Genomic DNA, 22,679 nt, shown 5'->3' on the forward strand with positions numbered 1-22,679 from the left:
TCTGTGAAAAAAGCAATCAAGGTCCAGATTCACCCCAGTACTCTTGCCAAAATCATTGCAGCCACTTGTATAAAGACATAAAACCAGGAAAAGATGGGTTCTAGTCAGTGGTGGGATTCAAATAATATAACAACCGGTTCTCTGCCCTAATGATTTCTTCCAACAACCAGTTCACCAAACTGCTCAGAAAGTTAACAACTAGTTCTGGCGAAGTGGTGCAAACTGGCTGAATCCCACCACTGGTTCTAGTCCTGCCTTAGTTATAAAAAAACCACTGGGTGACTTTGGACCAGTTCCCCTCCCTCAGATCATCCCACCTCATAGGATTCTTGTTGTGGAGAAAATAGGTGTATTGATATATTTGCATCTATGTTTATATATTCCTTGAGTTGTACATGGAAAAAAAGTTAGGATAAGAATAAAAATAGCAATTCCTATTTTTCTGACCTGTTGCTGAGGCATTTTTTGAAAGATTGAAAGCACTGATCCAGATATACCACTCCTCCAATTCCAACATGGAGCCTCATGTCTAAGACCTTTTGGAGCCTATAACCACATGCACTTTCCACTTTTTGAAAGATCGGCTTTGTAATGGTCACCATTTGAATTACTTGAGTAAATTAAGTACTATCTGTTCCATTCAATTACATTATTTATATGAATGGATGGCCACCCTCTGGTGCACCAAATTCTACCAGGTAGATGTCTTGTCTTTACTTTGGTTCTCTACCTCCCACAGGAGCTTATAAATGAATGCCATCCGACATAAGGCCATTCTCAAATGAACCAGTTTTGTAGTTTCCCCCTTCTTTCTCACAGCCATTCTTAAATCCAAAGGATAAACTCAAACTCGATTGCTTTTTCCTAGTTTCTTTGCCTCTTTCAAGACATTCTTATCATCTTATCCAAATTCATTTATAATTTCTGTGAAGTAACTCCAGTAAATATCTTCTATTTCATTTTTTTAAAAAGGTTAACATTGCTGTTCGGGTTCATTATTTGCATGTCATTTTTGATTTCACACAAAAAAGCTTTTTGATTATTTTCATCTAATTTCCATGTATTTTGGTGTGCTGAAAACAAATAAAATATTGAAAAAACTCCTAGACATCATGATTTGCCACAACATGCAAAATTGTCTTCAAATTTATCAATTATTTTTAATTTTTGGTATTTTTTTATATTATGGGTTTTTAACCAAATTTAAAGTCCAAATTACTATTAATTAATTCACATAAGTGCATTTAAGATATAAAATGCCAAAAAAAACCTTAAAGGCTTTGACCGAGTTAAGTAAAAAAAATATAGCACTGTAAATTTGATGGTCAGCAATATATACATAAGCTAAGCAAGTTTTAAGTCTGTGCTTCTAATGGTAGAAGGGGTGAATCTTTCCTGAAGAATCCAGTGGGAGGGAGACACAGGGCAGATAGCAGCATCTCCGGTCAGTGCAGGGAACGTGGCCAGCACTGTGATGTCTTGTGTACAGACACAGAGCTGCTCTCTCCTGCATGCCACACTTGTGCACGAATCATCATCAGGTTATTGGTTCTAGGCTGTTCACACTTTTTCATTGCAATTCATGTTAGCTCGTCATTCTTCAACCGTTATGTTATGGCTCTGCGAAAGTGTATTAATTCACCAGACAGTTTCTGTTTCATCTGTAGTGAATATACAGTGTTGAAGCAACAGCAGAATATTACAGACTTTGTGAAAAAAGTATACTTTGCATACTTTGGGCTAAAAATTGGAGATCAAGATAAAGTTTGAGTGCTTCATAAAATGTGCAAATGGTGTGTTGAGGACCTCTGAAACTGGTTCAAGCGTAAGAAAAAATATTTCCGTTATGGGATTCCTATGGTATGGCAAGAACAAAAGAACCATAGTGCTGACTGTTACTTTTGTTCATGCAATGTGAAATGGTTTAATTCCAAATGGAAGCATTCCATTTCATACCCCAATCTTCACTCAGCAATTCGTCCCATCCCCCATGGCACAGATATACCAGTACCCAAGCCCCCTGCTACCTTGGAAGAGATACCTAGCTCTGATGAAGGTGAAGTCATACCTGAACCAGATGACGAATCAAGTTCTGACTTTGAAGATGATATAAGACCAAAATTGTTTTCTCAGGAGGAGATGAATGATTTGGTAAGAGACTTGAATCTTCCCAAAGATGCTGCTGAGTTACTCGGATCAAGGCTGAAAAGCAGGAATTTATTGTTGCCAGGAGTGTCATCTTCATGGTTAAGACATCATGAAAAGGAGTTCGTTCCTTACTTCGCCCAGGAAGACAAGTTGGTTTATTGCATCGATGTTGAAGGTCTGATGGGTCAATTTAAAATCCAATATGATTCAGAGCAATGGCGTCTTTTTATAGATTCTTCAAAAAGAAGTCTCAAAGCAGTTTTACTCCATAACGGTTTTTTAAGCTTCCATACCTGTAGGTCATTCTGTACACTTGAAGGAAACCTATGAGAACTTGGAATCGGTTCTTCGTAAACTTAAATATGAAGACCATGGTTGGCAAGTGTGTGGGGACTCAAAGGTCTTGTGCATGCTGCTCGGGCAACAAGCTGGGTATACCAAATACCCTTGTTTTCTGTGTCTATGGGACAGTCGAGACCGACAAAATCACTGGACCAAGAAGAGTTGGCAGCCGAGGGTGCTAACAGTCGGTGAAAAAAATGTCCTCCGAGAAACTTTGGTACCTTCCCATAAAGTTCTTCTACCACCTCTCCACATAAAATTGGGATTGATGAAGCAATTCGTAAAATCACTTCCAAGAGATGGAGAATGCTTCAAATACTTGGTCACCAAGTTTCCATGCCTATCGGAGGCAAAATTGAAGGAAGGTGTGTTCGTCGGACCAGACATTAGAAGGTTTATAGTTGATCAAGAGTTTATCAATACCATGAGGGATCCTCAAAAAGAAGGGTGGATTGCATTTAAAGAAGTCGTACAGAAATTTTTAGGCAATAACAAAGATCCTCACTACAAAAATATCATTGGAAGAATGCTGAAAGCATTTCAAGCTTTAGGTTGCCTGATGAGTTTGAAAGTGCATTTCCTCCAGTCCCACCTTGACTACTTTCCTGAAAATTTGGGAACTGTGAGTGAGGAACAAAGTGAACAATTCCACCAAGACATTAAAGAGACGGAAAGGAGATGCCAGGGAAAATGGAGCATTACAATGATGGCAGACTACTGTTGGATGCTTCAGAGAGACATTCCAGATGCTACTCACAAGCGTAAATGTGTAAGAGCCGAGGTGGCACAGTGGTTAGAGTGCAGTACTGCAGGCCACTTTAGCTGACTGCTAGTTCTGCAGTTCGGCTGTTCAAATCTCACCGGCTCAAGGTTGACTCAGCCTTCCATCCTTCCGAGGTGGGTAAAATGAGGACCCGGATTGTTGTTGGGGGCGATATGCTGACTCTGTAAACCGCTTAGAGAGGGCTGAAAGCCCTATGAAGCGGTATATAAGTCTAACTGCTATTGCTATTGCTAAATGCACCAAGAGGAGCCTCACAAGGAAGAAGAATCGAGTTTAGTGTGTGTGGGTGAGCTCATTTCAGTTCAGAAAAGGATTTTCATGAAAATATTGTAATAAAACTTTAATTTTATAAGTCTATTTCTATTTATTTTGAGGTATTGCCTTATTTAGCATAGTTACCTAAATTGTCAGGAAACGTGATGTCCTATGACAAAATGGAGGTCATTTTTGGATTCAGCACACCAAAAAACATAAAGATTACATGGAATAACCAAAACAGCTCTCGAAATTTTTTTTTTGGTAGACCTGTGTTTTTAAATGATTGTTCAACTCCGCTTGTAAAACCAGCATTTCCAGCTCTTTATTGTGAGTTGTAATATTTACGTCCAACTTAAAGTCCATTTTGGTTGTCTTAGGAGTAATGTTGCCTTCAGTAGCAACTTTTAGCTCCGATAAAGAGTTAAAAAGCTTAAGCATTCGCACATCTGAAGATCAAACATTTCCTTTAAAGTAGCCATTATGTGTTTTAGTAATCAATCTTCAAACATCTTGTTTTGCAAACAGATTTTTCCATGAGAGGATCTTTCCAATTAGTTTTAGAGATTTTCTTTCAATCAGATTCACAAAGCCTTAACATTTAAACTCTTTGAAAACAACTCTAAGGTTATTCCTTGCTGCATATTGCAGAAATTTACTAACAACAATAAAAAGTAAAGTTCACACAAAGCAGAAAAGATGTTTCCTTTCTTTTTAAATGGATCTTTTAAAATGGATTCACCCAGAAATGTGTAATTTGCATTTCTTAAAGTTTTTCAATCTTAAATGGACAGTACAAAGTATTTAAAAAGATGGAGTTCATGAGGAGGCTGCCTTTATGGCTCAGAGCACACTGGAACCCACAATTCATAGCTGATCACAAACAGCTGAAAAATGACAGATGACAGTTTCTGCCATCTACTCACAAACATCAACTGCTAAGGAGTCCCTGTGGGCAATCTCCATACTTCTTTCTGGTCCAGAATTTTGGCAATCTAGATTTCATACGCAGCTGCTTTTTCAGCTGTAATGCTCTTGCAATCTGTGCAGGGTGAAGAAAAATGTATTACTTTCTGTTGCCTCAGCAGAAATAACAAGAATTACTTCATTTCAGAGAGACGTTTCTTTGCATTTTAGGGCAGTTTCCAAATAGTTAGTCAACCATTTGCCTGAAACGGAAGAGGTCTCAGGCCTGCAGCCATCTTTTCTTTTGGACCTTTGGCCTGCCACACTTTCTATTACTCTGCTATGCCTTTTCTATGGTGGGAAGATGGGAGCGGGGATGATATGGAGTTAGATGCTATGTAGCCATAACAACATTCTTTCTAGAAAGCCAAGGTCATCCTTTGTCTCTGCACCTCTGCACCTGACCAGAATCGGATGGGTGGAAGATGCCAGCATGGCAGTGGGAGATTGGACTATGGGATGGGCTTGTGGGTGGGGGGGGGGAGAAGATCTTGAACTTTCAACTGGGTGGGGAAAACTGGGAAGCTTTCAGATTCGGGTTTTCCCAGATGTGCCAACATGGCTCTCTTCATCAATTGGAACTTTGAGCAATCCTTTGCCTCGGACTCTGATTTACTTTTGGATGCTATTTGGAACCCTGACAATGTTCCCCTGCTTGAGCAGGGGATTAGACTAGAAGACCTCCAAGGTCCCTCCCAACTCAGTTATTCTGTTATTCTGCAATGATCTCTTTTAGCAGCTTGAAGGTAGCCTCAGTCCTTTTCCAGTTAAGAGGTGCTCTACCAGATTGTTTTTATATTGATAGCTATAATGAGACATAATTCCCTCTGTTGGAGCCCAGTGAAGTTGGAATCTGGTTCCAGTCTTTGACTTTTATTCCACACTTGACCTTTATGCAACATCCTGTGCTGAACCAGTGGAGCTGGACTTCCCTGATTAATGCCCATTTTGTTAGGCCATTTGCTGTTCACCCAGTAATACAAATCACAGAAATTAAAAGAATACTTGGGAAATTATGGTAAGGACCTTTGTGGCCATAATGGAGAGCAGTGCTTCTAACCAAAATCGAAGCTTGGGAGATCAGGACTTTGTGTAGACCCAGCCATTAGTGTGAACTCGCAAGTGGCCCCTAATAAGAAGCTGCAGTTGTTGCCATTTATTGCTGCTGTTCTAGTCCATCAAGTCAAGCGAGACTCCTGAGGATTACAGAGATTACAGGTTCCCACAGTTTTCTTGGCAATGTATTTTGGAGTGGATTGCTAGTCCCTTTTCCCAATATTCAAGAGAGAGTTATTGCCATGAGTCATCCAGCTGGCTTTGTAACTATGATTTAGATGCATTTCTAGATCTAGGCTTAAAGGCCTAAAGGTTGCCTCCATGAGAACAGGTCCAGGTCCTCTTTTGCTGGGCCTATCCCTGCAGAGCTCAAGGTGGCAAAGGAAGATAACTATAAACAAACTTTAATGGCAAGGAAGGTCAAAACCTGTCACCTTTTGTGTAGGGTCATCTACGTAACTGCCTGTATCTGGGCATCCAGAGGTCCACCTGGCTTTCCACTGTGTGTTGACGTCAAAGTTGCCATGCCATTCATTGCCATTTATTTAGAGGGCCAGGAGTCCTGCAAAGATGCCTGGCTGCCAGCTGTCATTAACTGCCAACTCTTCAATGCAGCCTGGCTGCCACTTGCTGTTAGTTGTTTGGTTCACACTACCGTGTATCCAGGGTGCACCACGAGGAGGCAAACTAGCATCACACCAAGAGGTGGGTTCCTACCAGTTCGCACCTATTCGGTAGAACCGGTGCGTCAAATCTACCAAACAGGTTAGAAGAGGTTCCACCAGTGGACCCGGAAAGCAGGCCACACCTACAGAAGAGGTTCCAAAATTTTTTGAAACCCACCACTAATCACACCCCATGGATGAGAAATAAGAGAATAACAAAATAATAGAGTTGGAAGGGACCTTGGGGGTCTTCTAATCCAACCCATACTCAAGCAGGAGAGCCAAGGTGGCGCAGTGGTTAAATGCAGCACTGCAGGCTACTTCAGCTGACTGCAGTTCTGCAGTTCAGCGGTTCAAATCTCACCGGCTCAGGGTTGACTCAGCCTTCCATCCTTCCGAGGTGGGTAAAATGAGGACCCGGATTGTTGTTGGGGGCAATATATGCTGACTCTGTAAACCGCTTAGAGAGGGCTGAAAGCCCTATGAAGCGGTATATAAGTCTAACTGCTATTGCTATTGCTATTCCATTCCAGACAAGTGGCTGCCCAGTCTCTTTTTTAAAAAGCCTCCAGTGAGGGAGCACCCAGAACCTCTGAAGATAGGCCATCCTACTGGTTAATTGTTCTCACTATCAGGAAATTTCTCCTTCGTTCTAGGTTGTTTCTCCTCTTGGTTAGTTTCCATTGATTGTTTCTTGTCTTGCCTTCTAGTGCTTTGAAAACTAGGTTGACGATGCCCCCCCCCTCTTATTTGTGGCAACCCCTCAAATATTGGAACACTGCTATCATGTCAATCCTCATCCTTCTTTTCACTAAATTAGACATACCCAATTCCTGCAACCATTCCTGTTTTTGTTGAGGACTCAGAATGTCCTCGACTTACGACCTAGCGGCCAGCAACAAGCCAAGCCGTGCCCTGATTGGCTAAGGCGCGGCTTGGCTAAGCGCGGGCTAGGGGCGCGCTTACTGGTTTTCCCTGCTTGGCAGCTCCGTATCAATAGCTGTCAAGCAGGGAAAGGTGCTGAATCGCTTGTCTATAGTTCTAACCTGTCAATAAAGGAAGTTGTTCATTCTGCAGTCTTGGCTCCTGCCTCGTCCTTTGCCGATCCTCTGAAGGAGTGACATGATAGCAGTGTTCCAATATTTGAGGGGTTGCCTCTAATAATCTTTGTTGCTCTTTTCTGTATTGTTTCCAGAGTCTTAGCATCTTTTTTTAATAACATGGTTACCAAAACTGAGTGTGGTTGTAAGGCCTTGCCTCTCCTCTCTCCTCAAGAAAGAAGAACTCTTGAAACCAGCATAATTTCAAAAGCAATAGCCATAGCAGTTAGACTTATATACCGCTTCATAGGGCTTTCAGCCCTCTCTAAGCGGTTTACAGAGTCAGCATATCACCCCCAACAACAATCCGGGTCCTCATTTCACCCACCTCGGAAGGATGGAAGGCTGAGTCAACCTTGAGCCGGTGAGATTAGAACCGCTGAACTGCAGAACTGCAGTCAGCTGAAGTAGCTTGCAGTGCTGCATTTAACCACCGAGCCACCTCAGAAGGAACTTTTATTGGGAGATAGCAAGAAAAGCAAGGCAGGATCTGAAATTCTCACTCAAAATCATTAGGTTAAAAGTTGTAGAAACCCCTCCCCTCTCTCCAGTCTGAAGGTGAGCCAGTCCACAGGTGCCAGGTTGTGGTGAGAACCTTGAGCTGAGACGGTGAGAAGAAGCTATTCTCAGCTGCCATTTGCTGATCCCTCAGAGCTGAGACGAAACAGGCTATTCCGCCCCCTCCCATTCCCAAGAAGGGGCATCGAAGTCAAAGAGACAAAGAAAGGTTGCAAAGTGGCACACCGCCCCTTCCCACAGGAATGGCAGTGTCCCGGTAGGAATCTGTGCGGACCTGACCTGTTCCCCCACCCAGGAGGAAGTAATTTGTACTCATACATTTGATTTTTCTTTCCTAAGTGTAAAACCTTCCCTTTCTCTACACTGAATTTCATTTTGTTAGCAAAGCCCCAGTTTTCAAGTCTGTTGAGATCCACCTCGATCTTGAGCCTTTTGGGAAGTTAGCTATTCCTGCCAGTTTAGTGTCATCTAAACATTTGATAAGTCCCCCTTCTATCCCCTCATCTAAATTGTTTATGAAGTTGTTGAAGAATGCTGGGCCTAAATTCGACAAAGTAGAATTTAGTAGGAAAAAAGGAGAATTTGACAAAGTTAAAGATTGCTGGGCTTACATTTAACACAGTAGGCCCCAACCTGCCTCTTGGTAAGTTAGAAAAATGTGGGATAGAGAGCATCACCACCAGATGGATTTGCAACTGGATGACAAGCCCTACTCAATTAGTAGTCCTCAATGGTAATGCACCTACATGGAGGGAAGTAAGCAGTAGGGTTCCAGAAGCTTCCGTCTTAGGCCCAGGACTCTTCAATATCTTCACCAATGAATCAGATGAGGGAATAGAAGGGGAACTGGTAAATTTGTAGGTGATGCTAAGCAAACACTCCAGAAGTCAAGCTCAGGATCCGAAAAGGACTATGGGCCCAAGGTATTTGCAAGTCTGTTGCTTAACTATCTTTCCCAGGACCTTCCCGGGAAAGAAGTCAGGCTGATTGGGCTGTGGTTTCCTGGATCTGGTTCTTTGTCTCCTTTTTTGAAGATGGGAACCAGATTAGCTCTTTTCCAGTTCTCTGGTGGTTCCCTGGGGCTCCAGGATCTTTGAAAGATAAAGTTCAATGGTTCCAGGATTATGGAGACCAGCTCTTAGAGCTCTATTTCTTCTTGCCAGAAACCTTTCCGTATTTAAAAAAAACAACAAAGCAAACTACAGGGAAATATTTTTCCACCAATTCCCCTGACTGTATTATTTTATTTCATTCCTTTCAGGTTACCTGGCCCCTCGGAATCTTCCCAGCACAGGATTCTTGCCATTTCTCCAAACTGTGCTCTGCAGTTCCGATGCCACCTGCAAAGGGACCCCGTATACCCCTGAAGATCTTTTGCCCAAGTTGAATATTTCACTCCAAAGCAGGTAAAAAAAGTTGCTCGGTTTCCTATGTGGCGTGCTATATTGTATGTGATCTTGCTAATTAAAATGCAGGGGACGACTGGCTTGGTCCCCATTGAGAGAATCGTCGTCTCTTGGATGTTTCACCTCCGATTCCCATGCTCTTTTCCAAGGGGAGAAATCCACTTCCTGGAGGAGCCTTCAGTTACATGAGCTCTTTCAGAAGTGGCCTCTTTCAAAGAAACCTCGGCCGTGACTTTTGTGGCCTACGTTCTCTTGAAACCAAGCAGAAGGGAAACCAGAAGGGGATCCCACTAAGGATTTGATCCCTTTAAAACTCTGTTGAGATTTGAAATACGTTAATATGGGCCACTCTTCCACAGTAGTGAAATGTGGATCAATGTTGGATGTGCATAGCTAATGCAACACTGACTGAGCACACAGTTGTGTGTCTGGGTGCATTCTGATGCAAAAGGGGCTTATTCTGCCATTTCCTGGACATGGAATATTGGGAAATCCAGAATAACAGAATACTAGAGCTGGAAGGGATCTCAGGAACCTTCTAGTCAAACGCCTTCCTCAAACAAGAGATCATATACAATTTCAGACAAGTGGTTGTCCAGCCTCTTCTTCAAAGCCTCCAGTGATGGAGCATCTTCCACAGCTTCTGAAGGCAACTTCTGTCCCACTGCTTAATTGATCTCACTGTTAGGAAATTTCTCCTTAGTGCTAGGTTGATTCTCTCATTCCTTGTCTTACCTTCTGGTGCCATGGAAAATAGGCCGACTGCTTCTCCTTTGTGGCAGCCCCTCAAATAAATACTAACGTTTTATACTAAGAATGGTGCCTGACAGACTGAGGTGAGACAGATCTTAAATGCTAACAAGGTTTAGTTCAATGCTAACAATGCTAACACAGCACAGCTAACAACCACAGCTAAGGTGATTCCATCTGACAGCTCTTTTGTACTGAGCTGCCAGACAACCAGCCAATCACAACCTGTCTTCATTTCTTCAGCTCCCACTAGGGGAGCAGACCAGAGGGAAGACAGGACACAACACTCCTTACCACCTAATCTGTGCATGCGTAGTCTTTAAGGTAGGCAGGGCGGCGCTGGGCTCATAGTTTGGTGTAGGCCATAGGAGTGGAAGGTATACTTGCTGGGGCTTCTGGAATGTCTGGAGACGGCACCCTTCCATTGACTTGAATTGCCAGTGTTGGAACAAAGCTTGGTTCTCTAGGTAAGTCCTCTCTTTGCTAGCGTTGAAGGTGGTAGCGCCACGGCCTGGTTCGATGTCATTCTCAGCTGGTGTCCTGGTGAGTGGGGGAATTTGACCCAGCCTCATCGAATTGTTGGAACAGCATAGCTTCCCTGCACCCCTTAAGCTGGTCTATGTGGCTCCACCATACTTGGTCATCATATAATTCAACCTTGTATGAACGGGGCCCAGTCACCTCTATTATCAACCTCTATTATCAATTATCTCTCTGTAACCAGATGTGCTTCCTCTGTTTATTTCTCATTTGTTATACAGCTGGATATCATTTTCCCAACAGGCATCTAACCTTTCAAATATTCACTTTCCTTATAGCAATATACCCTATGTCTCTGAAAATAAGCCCTATCCAAAAATAAGTCCTGGCATGTTTTATGTTTGGGCCCAATTTAAGCCCTACTTAAAAGCCTGCACAGTTGGCCAGCTGCCTATTCCATCTGGTTGCAGCACAACGCAAGGCAGAGTGGTGATGGAGCTGCCCCATGTGCCCCACACCGCCTTACCTCAGGGCCCCCACAGCCATGCCATCCCCATCTCAACAGCTACCTTATGGTGGCAGCACCAGCACCCACGTGCAGCAGGAGCCCACATGACCACCCGCCCACTTCTGCTTGCTTGTGGCTGCAAAGGAGCAGGAGGCCGAGGAGTGAACTGGTGCTGTGGCTGTGAGGCGAGGAAGCTGTCAGGGAGGGGGTGGCCTGGCTGCAGGGCCCTGAGATAAGCTGGTGTGGGGTGCATGGGGTAGCTCCCCCATGGCTCATGGTGGTGGCACTGGAGCACCGCATGGCCTCCTGCCCCGCAGCAAGCAAGCAGAAGAAGTGGGCCTCCCGTACATGGGGGAAAAGGGCATACCCCAAAATAAGCCCTAGGACTTATTTGGTGGCCCAAAAGAAAATAAAACCCGGTCTGATTTTCGGGAAAACACAGGTACTATGTTGAATGCTACATTTTTTCCATATTCATGTTTAAAATATTATTTGTTACCTGAAGCTTATCATTATATGGAATATTAGAAAATCTTGTAGAATATGCACATTTGCAATTTGCTAATTCTATTAAGATCACTAAAATAATTCTTGCAGACAGTGGAAAGATCCTAAATATATGTCTATGTGGTCACCAAGAATCAACACCAATTTGATGGCACATTATCTAGCTGATTGTCTGTCTATCTATTGATTTATCGATCTATCATCTATCTCATCAATATAGTTTGTACTTCAATAAAAATCAATATAAGTTTCTTCTTGCTTCTTTTCTTTTCAGAAGACAGAGGAGGTCTACGATCCAAGCAGAGGAGAGCAACCCACCATCCCAAAGTGCTGATGTCCTCCGAAGTAGAAATAGTCCGTTGCGTAAGTTATTTAATTCAATATAATTAATAAATGATAATGGATGAAGAGTTGTAAGTCTCTGTAATAAGACAAGAGCCGTTGATTTTAACAATTATGTCAGCACAATAATAGATTGGATCATGTGTAAAAACTTCATTTAATAAATGGCAATTTAGCCACAGGGAAATCCAAGGAGAGAGAGTGATGTGATGAGATGTGTGGCAAACAAAATATCAAGGTTCCGACTAATGAAGCCAAGCAAATCAGAACTCTGAGACCGGAATCTTTCTCAAAGGGCTTCTTTATTGGATACATCACCTTAGCATGGTCAAATGTAAAACCAACTAAATCATCTCAGGAGGAAGGAAGCCGGCTCTCGAGGAGATGTCAGGGGGAACTCAGCTTCAGTGGCTTTTGACGCCCTCTTATGCCAGGCTCTGCCCTTGCTCGGTAGAGGTCCTCGGTGACCAGGGCTTCCTTCCATGTCACCTGCCTCTTGGTCCTCTCCACCCAGACTTTTAGGTCAGACCACTGTGAGAAGGGCTCCCTCTCTGGAGTTTGGAGTTTGGAGTTTATTCAATTTGTAGGCCGCCCTATTCCCCGAAGGGACTCAGGGCGGCTGAACAAAAGCCAAGGGAGGGGAAATTACAAAAAGTAAGACAAAAACAATCAGACAATATGAACAATTTAAAAGCACAACAGATACAGCAAATTCGAGTAGTGGGGGGAACTCAACCTCAGGCTTGCTGGGACAGCCAGGTTTTCACGGCCGTCCGGAAGACCCAAAGGGTGGAGAGGGTCCGAATCTCCACGGGGAGCTCGTTCCAAAGGGCCGGAGCAGCCACAGAGAAGGCCCTCCTCCGGGTAGTCGCCAGCCGACATTGCCCGGCAGATGGAATACGGAGGAGGCCTAGTCTGTGGGATCGAATGGGTCTGTGGGAGGTAATCGGCAGAAGGCGGTCTCTCAAGTACCCAGGTCCAATACCATGTAGCTTGGCTTGCTGGCTGCACTGCAGCAGCCGTGGCCACACTAGGTCTGGCGGGGGCTTCCCCCTTCTTCTTCTCCATCTTGGAATATTCCCTGAGTCTTCTCTGACTTGCCAAAGCAACCAGGTAGGTGGCTCAGGGCTCAGGGCCCTGCAGGATTCCCCCTTCTTCAGGGCAGAGGTTGAGAGTGGTGGTTTAATTCAAGGTTCCAAAGAATGAACCCAAGCAAATCAGAACTCCGAGACTGGAGTCTTCCTCAAAGAACTTCTTTATTGGGTACATCCTATTGGCACGGCCAAATGTAAAATCAACTCTAAATCTTTCCCGTGGTTTCAGTATAATTAAAATAGGAAATAATTCCTTCCCCAATTGTCACCGGTCACGTTTGCCAATTAGATTTATTGGCAGGTTTTCCAGGCACCCCTCCCCATAATTTGAAGTGTCTCTTTTATTTATCATTTTTATATATTGAAGTAAATAGTCCTTTTAATTGTAATATTATATAAGAGTAGTATATTTAATAGTATAATATATTGTATCATTATGCCATAATGTATACATTTATTACATAGGAGGATTACATGATATTTATTAAAATTATTGCACAAACTTAGATATTTTCTTTATAAATATTGTATGCAGTAATAATTTGTTTTGAGTCTGTAGCAATACACCTGATTTACTCAGTAGTGTTAATGTTATTCTATGTACTTATTCTATATGTTATTCCATTTCCTCCCTGGGCCATGAATTACTTCTTGTTACATTAAAATTCATGGGAATTTTGAGCAACTCTGCTCGAACAATTTGGGTTCTTCCTCTTTGTGATACTTTATAATTCATCCCAGGCTTTATATTTTAATGGTGAGGTAAAACATTTTCTTCTTTCGCTTACAGAGATACTTGATTCAACATTCAGTCTGAAAGATTTTACTGAAAATATTTCATCATCAACCAACTATGACAGAATATACTTGCTTAACAAGATTCTCACTTTAGCAGAGGTAATTGTCTAAATATAAAGAGTCATCTTTAAATGCCCCATTTTACCTAAAGTTAATATAGGTATATACATTTTAATATTTTTATGAGGAAATAAAATAAATATTTTAGTTTTAAAAAGCACCCAAATTTCATTTGTTTATGCTATGAGTATACTCCCATATGTGCTGAATATAGCAAAAATGATAATTCTGATTATCCAATAAAAACAAAATAATTTATATTAGTGTTGCAAATAGTACAGCATGAAACAAATTTATTTGTACTTAAACTTAAAATAACTGAAATCTTAACCATCTTGAAGAAAGCTAGGGTATCTCATCTTCTAGGTCAGCTTCAAAATCCATGCTCCATGCTGGTTTTCAAGTAAAACATAAAATCAGAGGGAAAAAAGTGTATGTTTCTAAAAGGCTGTATGCACCTGGAAGCCACAGCACCTGAAATGTTAGATGATGCTAGTAGGAGTATCAATTGTGTTCATCCACCAGGAAAGCCACCCCCCCACCTGCTGGTTTACTGATAATGAAGCAGCCATTCCATTTGTAGAGCTATTTATTACCTCCCTCTCTTCCAATAACAGAAAGGACTGATTGGATTGGATTTATAATCAGTCTTTTGTGCAAAAGCTCAGTGCTCCATCTTTCTATATCTTCGCAGCATTGTTGAAGTCACAACCCAACAGTCCCTTGCTTTAAAAAAATTATTACTTTTTTTTAGTAAGGGACCATTCCAATGCTAAGTAGTTGTTATTTTAGAAAAATTCCCTAGTTGCAAAGTGTGGCCTGTTTTCCACTGAATGAAAATCTAGTCATTTTATGAAAAATTATGGTTATCAGAGGCATGCGCGGAAGTAGAGGTCATATATAAAGTACCTTTATTTTGTTCAAATGAACTTGAACACAGACTGAGACAAACATGCCTGACTCCGTGTAAACAGGCACAGGGAGCAGCTGTGGGCTTTTGGGGTTGTGGGACAGATTCTAGTAAGTAGAATTGTTTCATTTTCATAAAAGGGATGGAAAAAGCCTGATTCACAAGCCTGATGAAGGGAGGGAGGGGCACTGGATTGTTTTCCCCCTTGGAGAAAGGGACAGAACTCTGGAAAGTCTAGGATGAGACGGTTAAGTGAGCCTGGCTTCCCCGTTGACTTTCCTGGTCAGAAGGTCTCAAAAGTGATCGAATAACCCTGGGACGCTGCAACCACCATAAAGAGTCAGTTGCCAAAATATCTTAATTTGGATCATGTGACCATGGGGCTGCTGCAAAGGTCGTAAGTGTGAAAAACGGTCATAAGTCATTTTTCCCAGTGCTGTTTTAAATTTGAACAGTCACTAAGCGACTGTTGTAAGTCAAGGACTACTTGCATCATGTTCTTCCAAACATTTGATCAACTCATTTTAGAAAATCTGTATCTAGTCAGACAAAATAATTTTACTTCATTACCTTTATATGCAATTTTACTACTTGGCTGCAGAAACAAGAGTCTTCTCAAACCAACCTGAAAGTTGCCATCTGTGAGGTTCTCTCCGTGAATGCGTCTCTGCAAGGCCTCCTTTCGGAAACTCTCGGAATAAACATCTATCAGCCATTCTGCCTCCATAATATGTCTCTTCTGGAGTCATTTTTCCAAGAACTCAGAACTCATATTTCAAAAGTAAGTATCCATCCGTCTCTCGTTCCTTTTCTTCCCCCTGCCCCCTTTGTGAGGAGAATATAGCTTACTATATAGAGCTTTCATAAACTGTTTAGAAAAGAGTTCCCTTCACCCATTTTTTTTAATCTAACAGCTTTTCCACGCTCTTATCTATTTGGTTACCCTGCATGTACAGATTTGAAGCTGGTTATTTTGTAAAATAAAAAAATTGAAGCGATATATAAGTCAAATAAATAAACAAATAAACAAACAAATAAATAAACACACACAGTTCTCAGCTGCATAAACAGAGGGATAGAATCAAGATCACGTGAAGGGTTAATACCACCTTATAAGGCCTTGGTAAGGCCACACTTGGAATGCTTCATTCAGTTTTGGTTGCCACGATGTAGAAAAGATGTGGAGACTCTGGAAAGAGTGCAGAGAAGAGCAAGAAAGAGGATTAGGGGACTGGAGGCTCAAACATAGGAAGAACGGTTGCAGGAACTGGGTAGGTCTAGTTGAATGAAAAGGAGGACTAGGGGAGACATGATAGCAGCCTTCCAATATCTCAGGGGTTGCCACAAAGAAGAGGGAGTCAAACTATTCTCCAAGGCACCTGAGGGTAAAAGAAGAAGCAATGGGTGGAAACTAATCAAGGAGAGAAGCAACTTAGAACTGTGGAGAAATTTCCTGACAGTTAGGAGAATTAATCAGTTTCGATTTGTTGGGTATGAGCCAGGAACTAAAGGGTACAGGTTTACAGGTGGTACTAAGAGAGTAGGGCTCTCAAGATCTGCTAGCTTTGCAGAACAAAACAACTGGAACACATGCTGATCAGGAGGTGTTCATGCCAATGCAGAGTTCTAATCTGTCGGAAGATGAGACCGAGTCAGATAAAGATGTAGAAGAGGATAGAAAGCACAGATGACATAGATGTAGAAGAGGAGAGACCGGCATACAAATGAAATAAAACTCAAACTCAAACTTTTCAATTCTTTAAAACCTGCGTGCCCCAATCTTCTCTGTAACAGGTATATACAATTGCCATGCGTAGGAGCCTTCTTAAGTACATGTGCAGAATTATTTCCTTGCATTCCCAGAAAGGCCATCCTTTCTAACGCCTTGTGCAGATGCCTGTCCATCTTTCTTAATGGTATATGGTCCCCCAGCAAATACTATTTCATAACCCTGCCTGTCTGACACGGATAAACTCAACAAATTGTGCTCTAAAGCAGATACATATAACATGTTGTACAACGTAGCATCCATTTCTGGTACCTACACATTGCCTTTTACAGCATCTCTCTGTTCGTCAGCCAGTCTAACCCACCTTTGGCTTGCTGCTTTCAAACCACAAAACACACGTGGATTGTTAACAATATGCTGGCTCTCCCCACCGTCCAATAGCCATGTATTCCTGGTATGTTCAGTTGTTGACGCTGCCAGGGGAAGCGATGCTGGGGAACTGCTCCACATTAGCTGCTGAGATCCACGCCCTTGTCTCCCTGCTCCTCTGCTCCTCCTCTCAGGAGAGTCTCTCTGGAGATGCTAAGTAGAACCGCAGGTGTGGCCTCTCTTCACAAAATTAACATTCTCAGTTGCTCTGCCGGCATCCTGTTGCAGATACCGGTCTGTGCTGAACCCTCTCTCCTCCTTTTCCTGGTCTCCTCTCCAGCTGTTTCTGCTCCTCCTCCAACAACTGACAAGTTAAATATGCCATGGTTAAATCCTGTTCTTGCATGGACTCTAGACTAGTCACGAAAATGTCCCATGAACTGTTTAAGGAATTAAGCACTACATACACCTCATGTCATTCCCCTTTCTTCCAACTCAAGGAATGTCCTTCTCGTATTCTGCAGATGTGTGGACACTCACTCTCCCGGCTTCAGCTGTGCCTTATACACTTTCCTAGTCAGCAACATCTTACTGCCTGCAGTGTCTCTCACATACACACTGCGCAACGCCTCCCAGCAATCTTTCGCAGACTGGAGACCACTCACGTGTAGCAACTGACTGTCTTCTAAAGCAAGAATTATGCTGGCCTATGCTTTTTTTCATTTCTCCTCTGGTCACCATCATCCAGGACTCTTGGTGGATTAGTAACAATCATCCACAACTCCTCCCTTTGTAGTTGTATCTCCATCTTCACATTTCAAGAGAGGTACTTTGTCTCATTCAACCCAGACACTAGGAAACCTCCTTCCATGATGCTGCCTGATGAACACTATTTAAACCACTTGCTCTCGTGCAAGCTCCTCACCCCTGGGTGTCTACATGGCCCAGTTATAAAATCCCCCTTTGTTATGGGAACAGTCCCTGTTCCTGCCTAGCACCTGCAGTGGTGGCCTTGGTGAGGTTCACGCTCTAATGGCCCAGAGGTGAAAGCTTAGCCTTCCGTTTCGCCCTCCCTCCTCCTGCTTGAAGAAGCTCAGAAGAAATAAAGTGATTCGATCTTGATCAGGATGATAAGGTGCTAAAACCATTCCTCAGGTTTAACCCTCTTCCTCCTTCACATGTAACCAGCTTGTAGAAAAACGATCACTTATCAATTATGGGGTATCAGCTAGAGTGGGGCTGGACAGGCTGCAGGCTCTGCCCACCCCATCATTCTTACCTTCTTTTCTATGCCCCTCCTTCTCTGCACCGTCCCATTGTGCATATTCAACGGGAATAAAAGTCAAAAAGGTAAAATGGGATTTTGATCCCAAAACTCTACTGATCCAGTAGTTAAGCCTTAGGCTACACCCTACAAATAATTTACAATATTAATAGACAAGCAATTTAGCACGATGCACAATTCTGGCTGTTGTATGACAACATCAGGGTGGTGGTAGATGAGGAGAGGGAGAGTTGTGTTTGCATGAAGCTGTAATAGCTAAAAAGCCACATTCTGATCTTCTCCATCCCTAGTTACCTGATGCAGTGGGTGCTAACAGTGTCGTGCATTTTGTATGCCTCGCGATCGATAAGTCTAGTTTAGAGAGAAAAACACAAATATAAAGCTATTGTGGCAATAATTGTGGCAACTCAACGCTGTCTCATTCTGGGAGTGGGGATGGGATGAAGGTACACACTGTGAGCCAGTTCCCAAGCATTTGCGTTGCCATCACATGGCGGGGGCTTCTGCAAGGGTCACAACTTTGAGAATGGGCAGGGTTTTTTTTAAAGTTCCCCTTGTTCAGCACTGTGATAGCTTTGAATGGATGGATGTAACCTAAGAACGATCTATGTGTTGGACAGTGAGTGAATGCCAGGACCGTTAAGTGAAGTCATTTCCCCCAGTCGGCATTTTTTGCTGGAATGGAAACTGGAAAAAAAACACCAGACGCTGTCAAAAAATGTAACAGATTGCAGCCAGGTGACCAGGGGGTATAGAAATCATTGCAAAGGCAAACCGTTTGCCAAACGCCCCAAGTGCGATCATGTGGTGGGGATTGTGCGGTTGTCCTAAGTCCAAAAACATCATAAGTAGCTGTGGGGAGGGAGAGGTCAAATCAAACAGTCATTAAGTGGCCAGTCATAACTTGAGAACCACTTATACTCACCTTTTAAAAGATGTCCCTTCACTTCTCTTTCTAGCTACAGAAGCATCCTTCTTTTCAGATGGCTTTTGTCCAGGAAGTTGGGTCGTTTTTATCCTTCATCTCCCAAGTGCAGAATGAAACGTCTATATGGAACCTCTTCCTGATGACCCCAGATATCATCCACGGTTCTACCGTAGTCAGAGACATGGTTGATACTCTTCACGACAGGAAGAGGTAAAAGAGATGGAAGCTGGAAACTGGTGTGCATAGGATTTCTCTTACAGAGCTTTTTGACCGTTACACAAACGAGCCCGGTTTTGATGAACTAGGATAATTTAAGGGTTGTTTTTTTTCTAAACATCAAATTGTGCCCAATTATTCCACAATGGATGGTGATTACTTCCATATGAAATTAAAATAAGGTGGTAAAATTTGATCATTTTATAGCGAGTTTATAAACTATGATTTTTTATGCATGATGAAATTAATTTTGGTAGCAAAAAGACCAGAATTATTATATTTATGAAGAAATATGCCTTATAATGAATGGAACATTGAATCAATTGACTCTGTTTCCTTTATCCCATTTTTTTTTATGGCGGCTGATAGCTTTCGGTGGCACCGTTTCACCACTGGCTGCCTCTTGGCAACTGCCATTTTCTCTTCCCAAAGTGCATTAGGCAACGGTTGGAAGAAATTTGTTTGACAATTCCCATACTGTCAGATTCTTTTTATTGTGTGCATCTGTTTAAGTCAGTATTGACTCCTGAAACTGCCTGAAGAGGTCCCTGAAGTCAGGAAATGTCCCCCCCCCCGACCTGTAGTGGGGAAAAGAAGAAAGAAGTATATGGAAGAGAATAACTGAAATAAATATGACAAAAAAATTAATACATTCTGCCACATTTCCCCAAAGGCCTCTTCATACACAATTTCACTGGTGTTGTATTACATGAGAAAGCCACTGGTGAGAAAGCTGCTTTTAAACCAGTCCCTTTGGGCTCTTACATTTTATTTAAAGCTGAAAAGGGAAGTGGAACAAGGGGCTGGCTGTAAATTTAATGTGTCCTCCCTCCCCTCCTCTCGGCAGCTGTTAATTCTAGTTCTTTCAGGATTTTTTCAGAGACCTTGTTTAAACACTTTTAAAAAGTGCATATCATAGAGGGAGCTGAGCATGTCCCTTACATGGAAAAACTGCTATGAGCCGGGATTGGCTCATGCCTGATTTCATTGCATCCTCATACTCAGGACTTTTCTTTTCTTCTTTTAAAGGTCATTTGTGAAGAGGGGTAACAGTCCCCAACCGGTTCTGAATATGACCAGCTGGCTGTCTACTTTGAACTGTTCAGAACAAGGTGAGACTAGTCTATTTGTTGTACCTGATCAGAGACCTAAGTAATGTTAATTCACTTTTTTAGTTACCAAATTTCCATATCACCCATCACACTTGGTTGACTCTGGATGGTTTGCAAGTAAAACAAAATCATATAAAAGCCATAGTTTAGAACAAAATTAAAAACCAAATTGAAACGGAGTTAATGGGACTATTGAAATGTTGATAGATAGAGGAAGTACCTTCAGCCCACCAAACCCCCACCTCCCCCCCCGTCCAATGCTTGCACAGACCCCCATGCCAATTGGCAGAGCCAACCTTGAAACCCTTCTAAAAGGCTAGGGGAGTGGTGCCCTATCTAATCTCTGGGGCAAGGTGTTCCACAGGGCAGGGAACAATGGCAGAGAAGGGGCTCTTCTGAAACCCCACTAGTTGAATTTCTTTAAGTGACGGGACCTACAACATAACTTCCCTGCTCTTATAGGTGGGATTAGTTGGTTGAATGAAATGGAAACTCTAGCAGGTAGATCCAAATACTTGTATTACAGGTTGGTAATAAATCATAGGACATGGAGCCTCAGTAGCTAAGAGCTGAGCTTGTCGATCAGAAAGGTTGGCAGTTCGACGGTTTGAATCCCTAGTGCCATGTAACGGAGTAAGCTCCCATTACTTGTTCCAGCTTCTGCCAACCTAGCAGTTCGAAAGCATGTAAAAGTACAAGTAGAAAAATAGGGACCAACTTTGGTGGGAAGGGAACAGCATTCTGTGAACCTTTGGCATTTAGTCATGCCAGCCCCATGACCATGGAGATGTCTTCGGACAGCGCTGGCTCTTTGGCTTTGAAACGGAGATGAGCACCGCCCTCTAGATTCGGGAACAACTAGCACATATGTGCGAGGGGAACCTTTACCTTTACCTTAAGGTAAAGGTCTTGCTTTAGGTCTCTTACATAGTTAATTGAATATGGTGAATTTTCCCCCCAATACATTATTCAGCAAAACAAATGCTAACATTGCTATACAATATTGCAGCCAATGTATAAGATTCTAATTTTAAATATTACTCCATTAAATTTGAAAACAGTTCCCTTCATTCATTCTTCCTGGTGAACCCTGGCAATGATATGTCAGTCCCAATTTATCCAACTAGATTTCTCAATAAGCAAACAGATCCCGCATAATCATCTGAAACAATCCTGAAAACAAATATTAGCCAACTTAAGGTGGAAAACATGTTTTGTTTTTTCTGGAAAACCATAAAAAAAAATCCCAGATTGTATTTATGAGGTTTATTCCAATGGTATTATTTTACAGGCAGAGAGATGGAACATACATTTTATGTAATAAAATAATAGTGCCCTCTCACAGTTGAAAGATAATAATTAAAACTAGTAATTTAACTTGTTTATTTGTTGGTTTGGTTTTTTAGATAAAAATAATTTGGTAGTAAATTACATTTGTGAACAACGCATTTCCTCGGAAAAGATTCTGATTTTATTTGCTAAAATGAAAGAAGTTCTAAGGTGAGTTCTGAGTTAAAATTATTCTTTCTCCTGCTATAAAATGTTACTTCAAAAGGAATGGAAACTACTCTCTTTTCTTCCAATCACGTGGGTATTTCTCTAGTTCCTCTGATATTGTTAAGACAGCAGGTATAAAAATGTATCAGTATTTGACTGAAATCCTCAATTTACGATAGAAATGGAGCCTGACCTTTCGTATTGGAAATCAAGGACTCCATTAAATGAAGTACATAATTAACCTCCTCTCTGTCATTGCTGTCCCCAATGCATTCGTTAAGCAAATGCACGGGCCATTAGGTAGAACATCATGGGACTCAGGGGTGGAGGAATCAACGGGAGGCTTAGTCCAGACACAAGGACACCAAGGAGGCCTCTGCCTCCCGCTGAGATATCCTCCATCCCAGCCTCCTGAGTTCTGCTAATCCCCAGAAGGTGAGTGTGGGATTGTGAGGGGTAGAAGAGAGCTGTTTGGAATTTGGTGGGCAGACAAAGCAGGCCCAGGGTCTTTGGAGATCCAATAGGACAAGATGGAGGCGGGGGGGGGTAGATATGTGGGTGTGTTGCAGTGTCTCTGTAAGGTTAAGAATTCTCTACAACCCAGGCATTCATCAGGTGAGGGACCAGGTTGGGTTACTGCCCGGTAGCTGCCCAATACCCTTCCCCATTTTCCTGGCGCCTTCCAGATCCTGACCTCTGTGTAGTTGGAAGTGGGGGGGGGGAGAAGGCTCAGCCCTTCCTCCTTCATGCCCTGAAGTTCATTCCAGCCGCTGTCCAAGAGAGGCTTCCAGAGGGAGTGACAGTCGGAGAAGTTTGGCCAGAGGGAGAAAGAGTCTCTCTCAGGACGGTGGAG

At 42.5% G+C, this 22,679-nt stretch overlaps 1 protein-coding gene across 1 annotated transcript in view; it reads left to right on the top strand.

Annotated features, from left to right (window-relative positions):
* Positions 1–22,679, top strand: part of ABCA12 (ATP binding cassette subfamily A member 12) — a 121,897-nt gene that overhangs the window by 3,838 nt on the left and 95,380 nt on the right. Inside the window, exons 3-9 of the mRNA XM_087706250.1 lie at positions 9,097–9,241; positions 11,761–11,849; positions 13,713–13,819; positions 15,292–15,471; positions 19,033–19,211; positions 20,247–20,329; positions 21,736–21,829. Coding sequence (XP_087562376.1) covers positions 9,097–9,241; positions 11,761–11,849; positions 13,713–13,819; positions 15,292–15,471; positions 19,033–19,211; positions 20,247–20,329; positions 21,736–21,829 — 877 coding nt within the window. The remainder of the gene's footprint in view (positions 1–9,096; positions 9,242–11,760; positions 11,850–13,712; positions 13,820–15,291; positions 15,472–19,032; positions 19,212–20,246; positions 20,330–21,735; positions 21,830–22,679) is intronic.

The sequence above is a fragment of the Thamnophis sirtalis genome, unplaced genomic scaffold (genome assembly GCF_051295495.1).
Source record: "Thamnophis sirtalis isolate CommonGarterSnake01/CBP01778 unplaced genomic scaffold, rThaSir2_p1.2 scaffold_1, whole genome shotgun sequence".
Taxonomy (NCBI): Eukaryota; Metazoa; Chordata; class Lepidosauria; order Squamata; family Natricidae; genus Thamnophis; species Thamnophis sirtalis.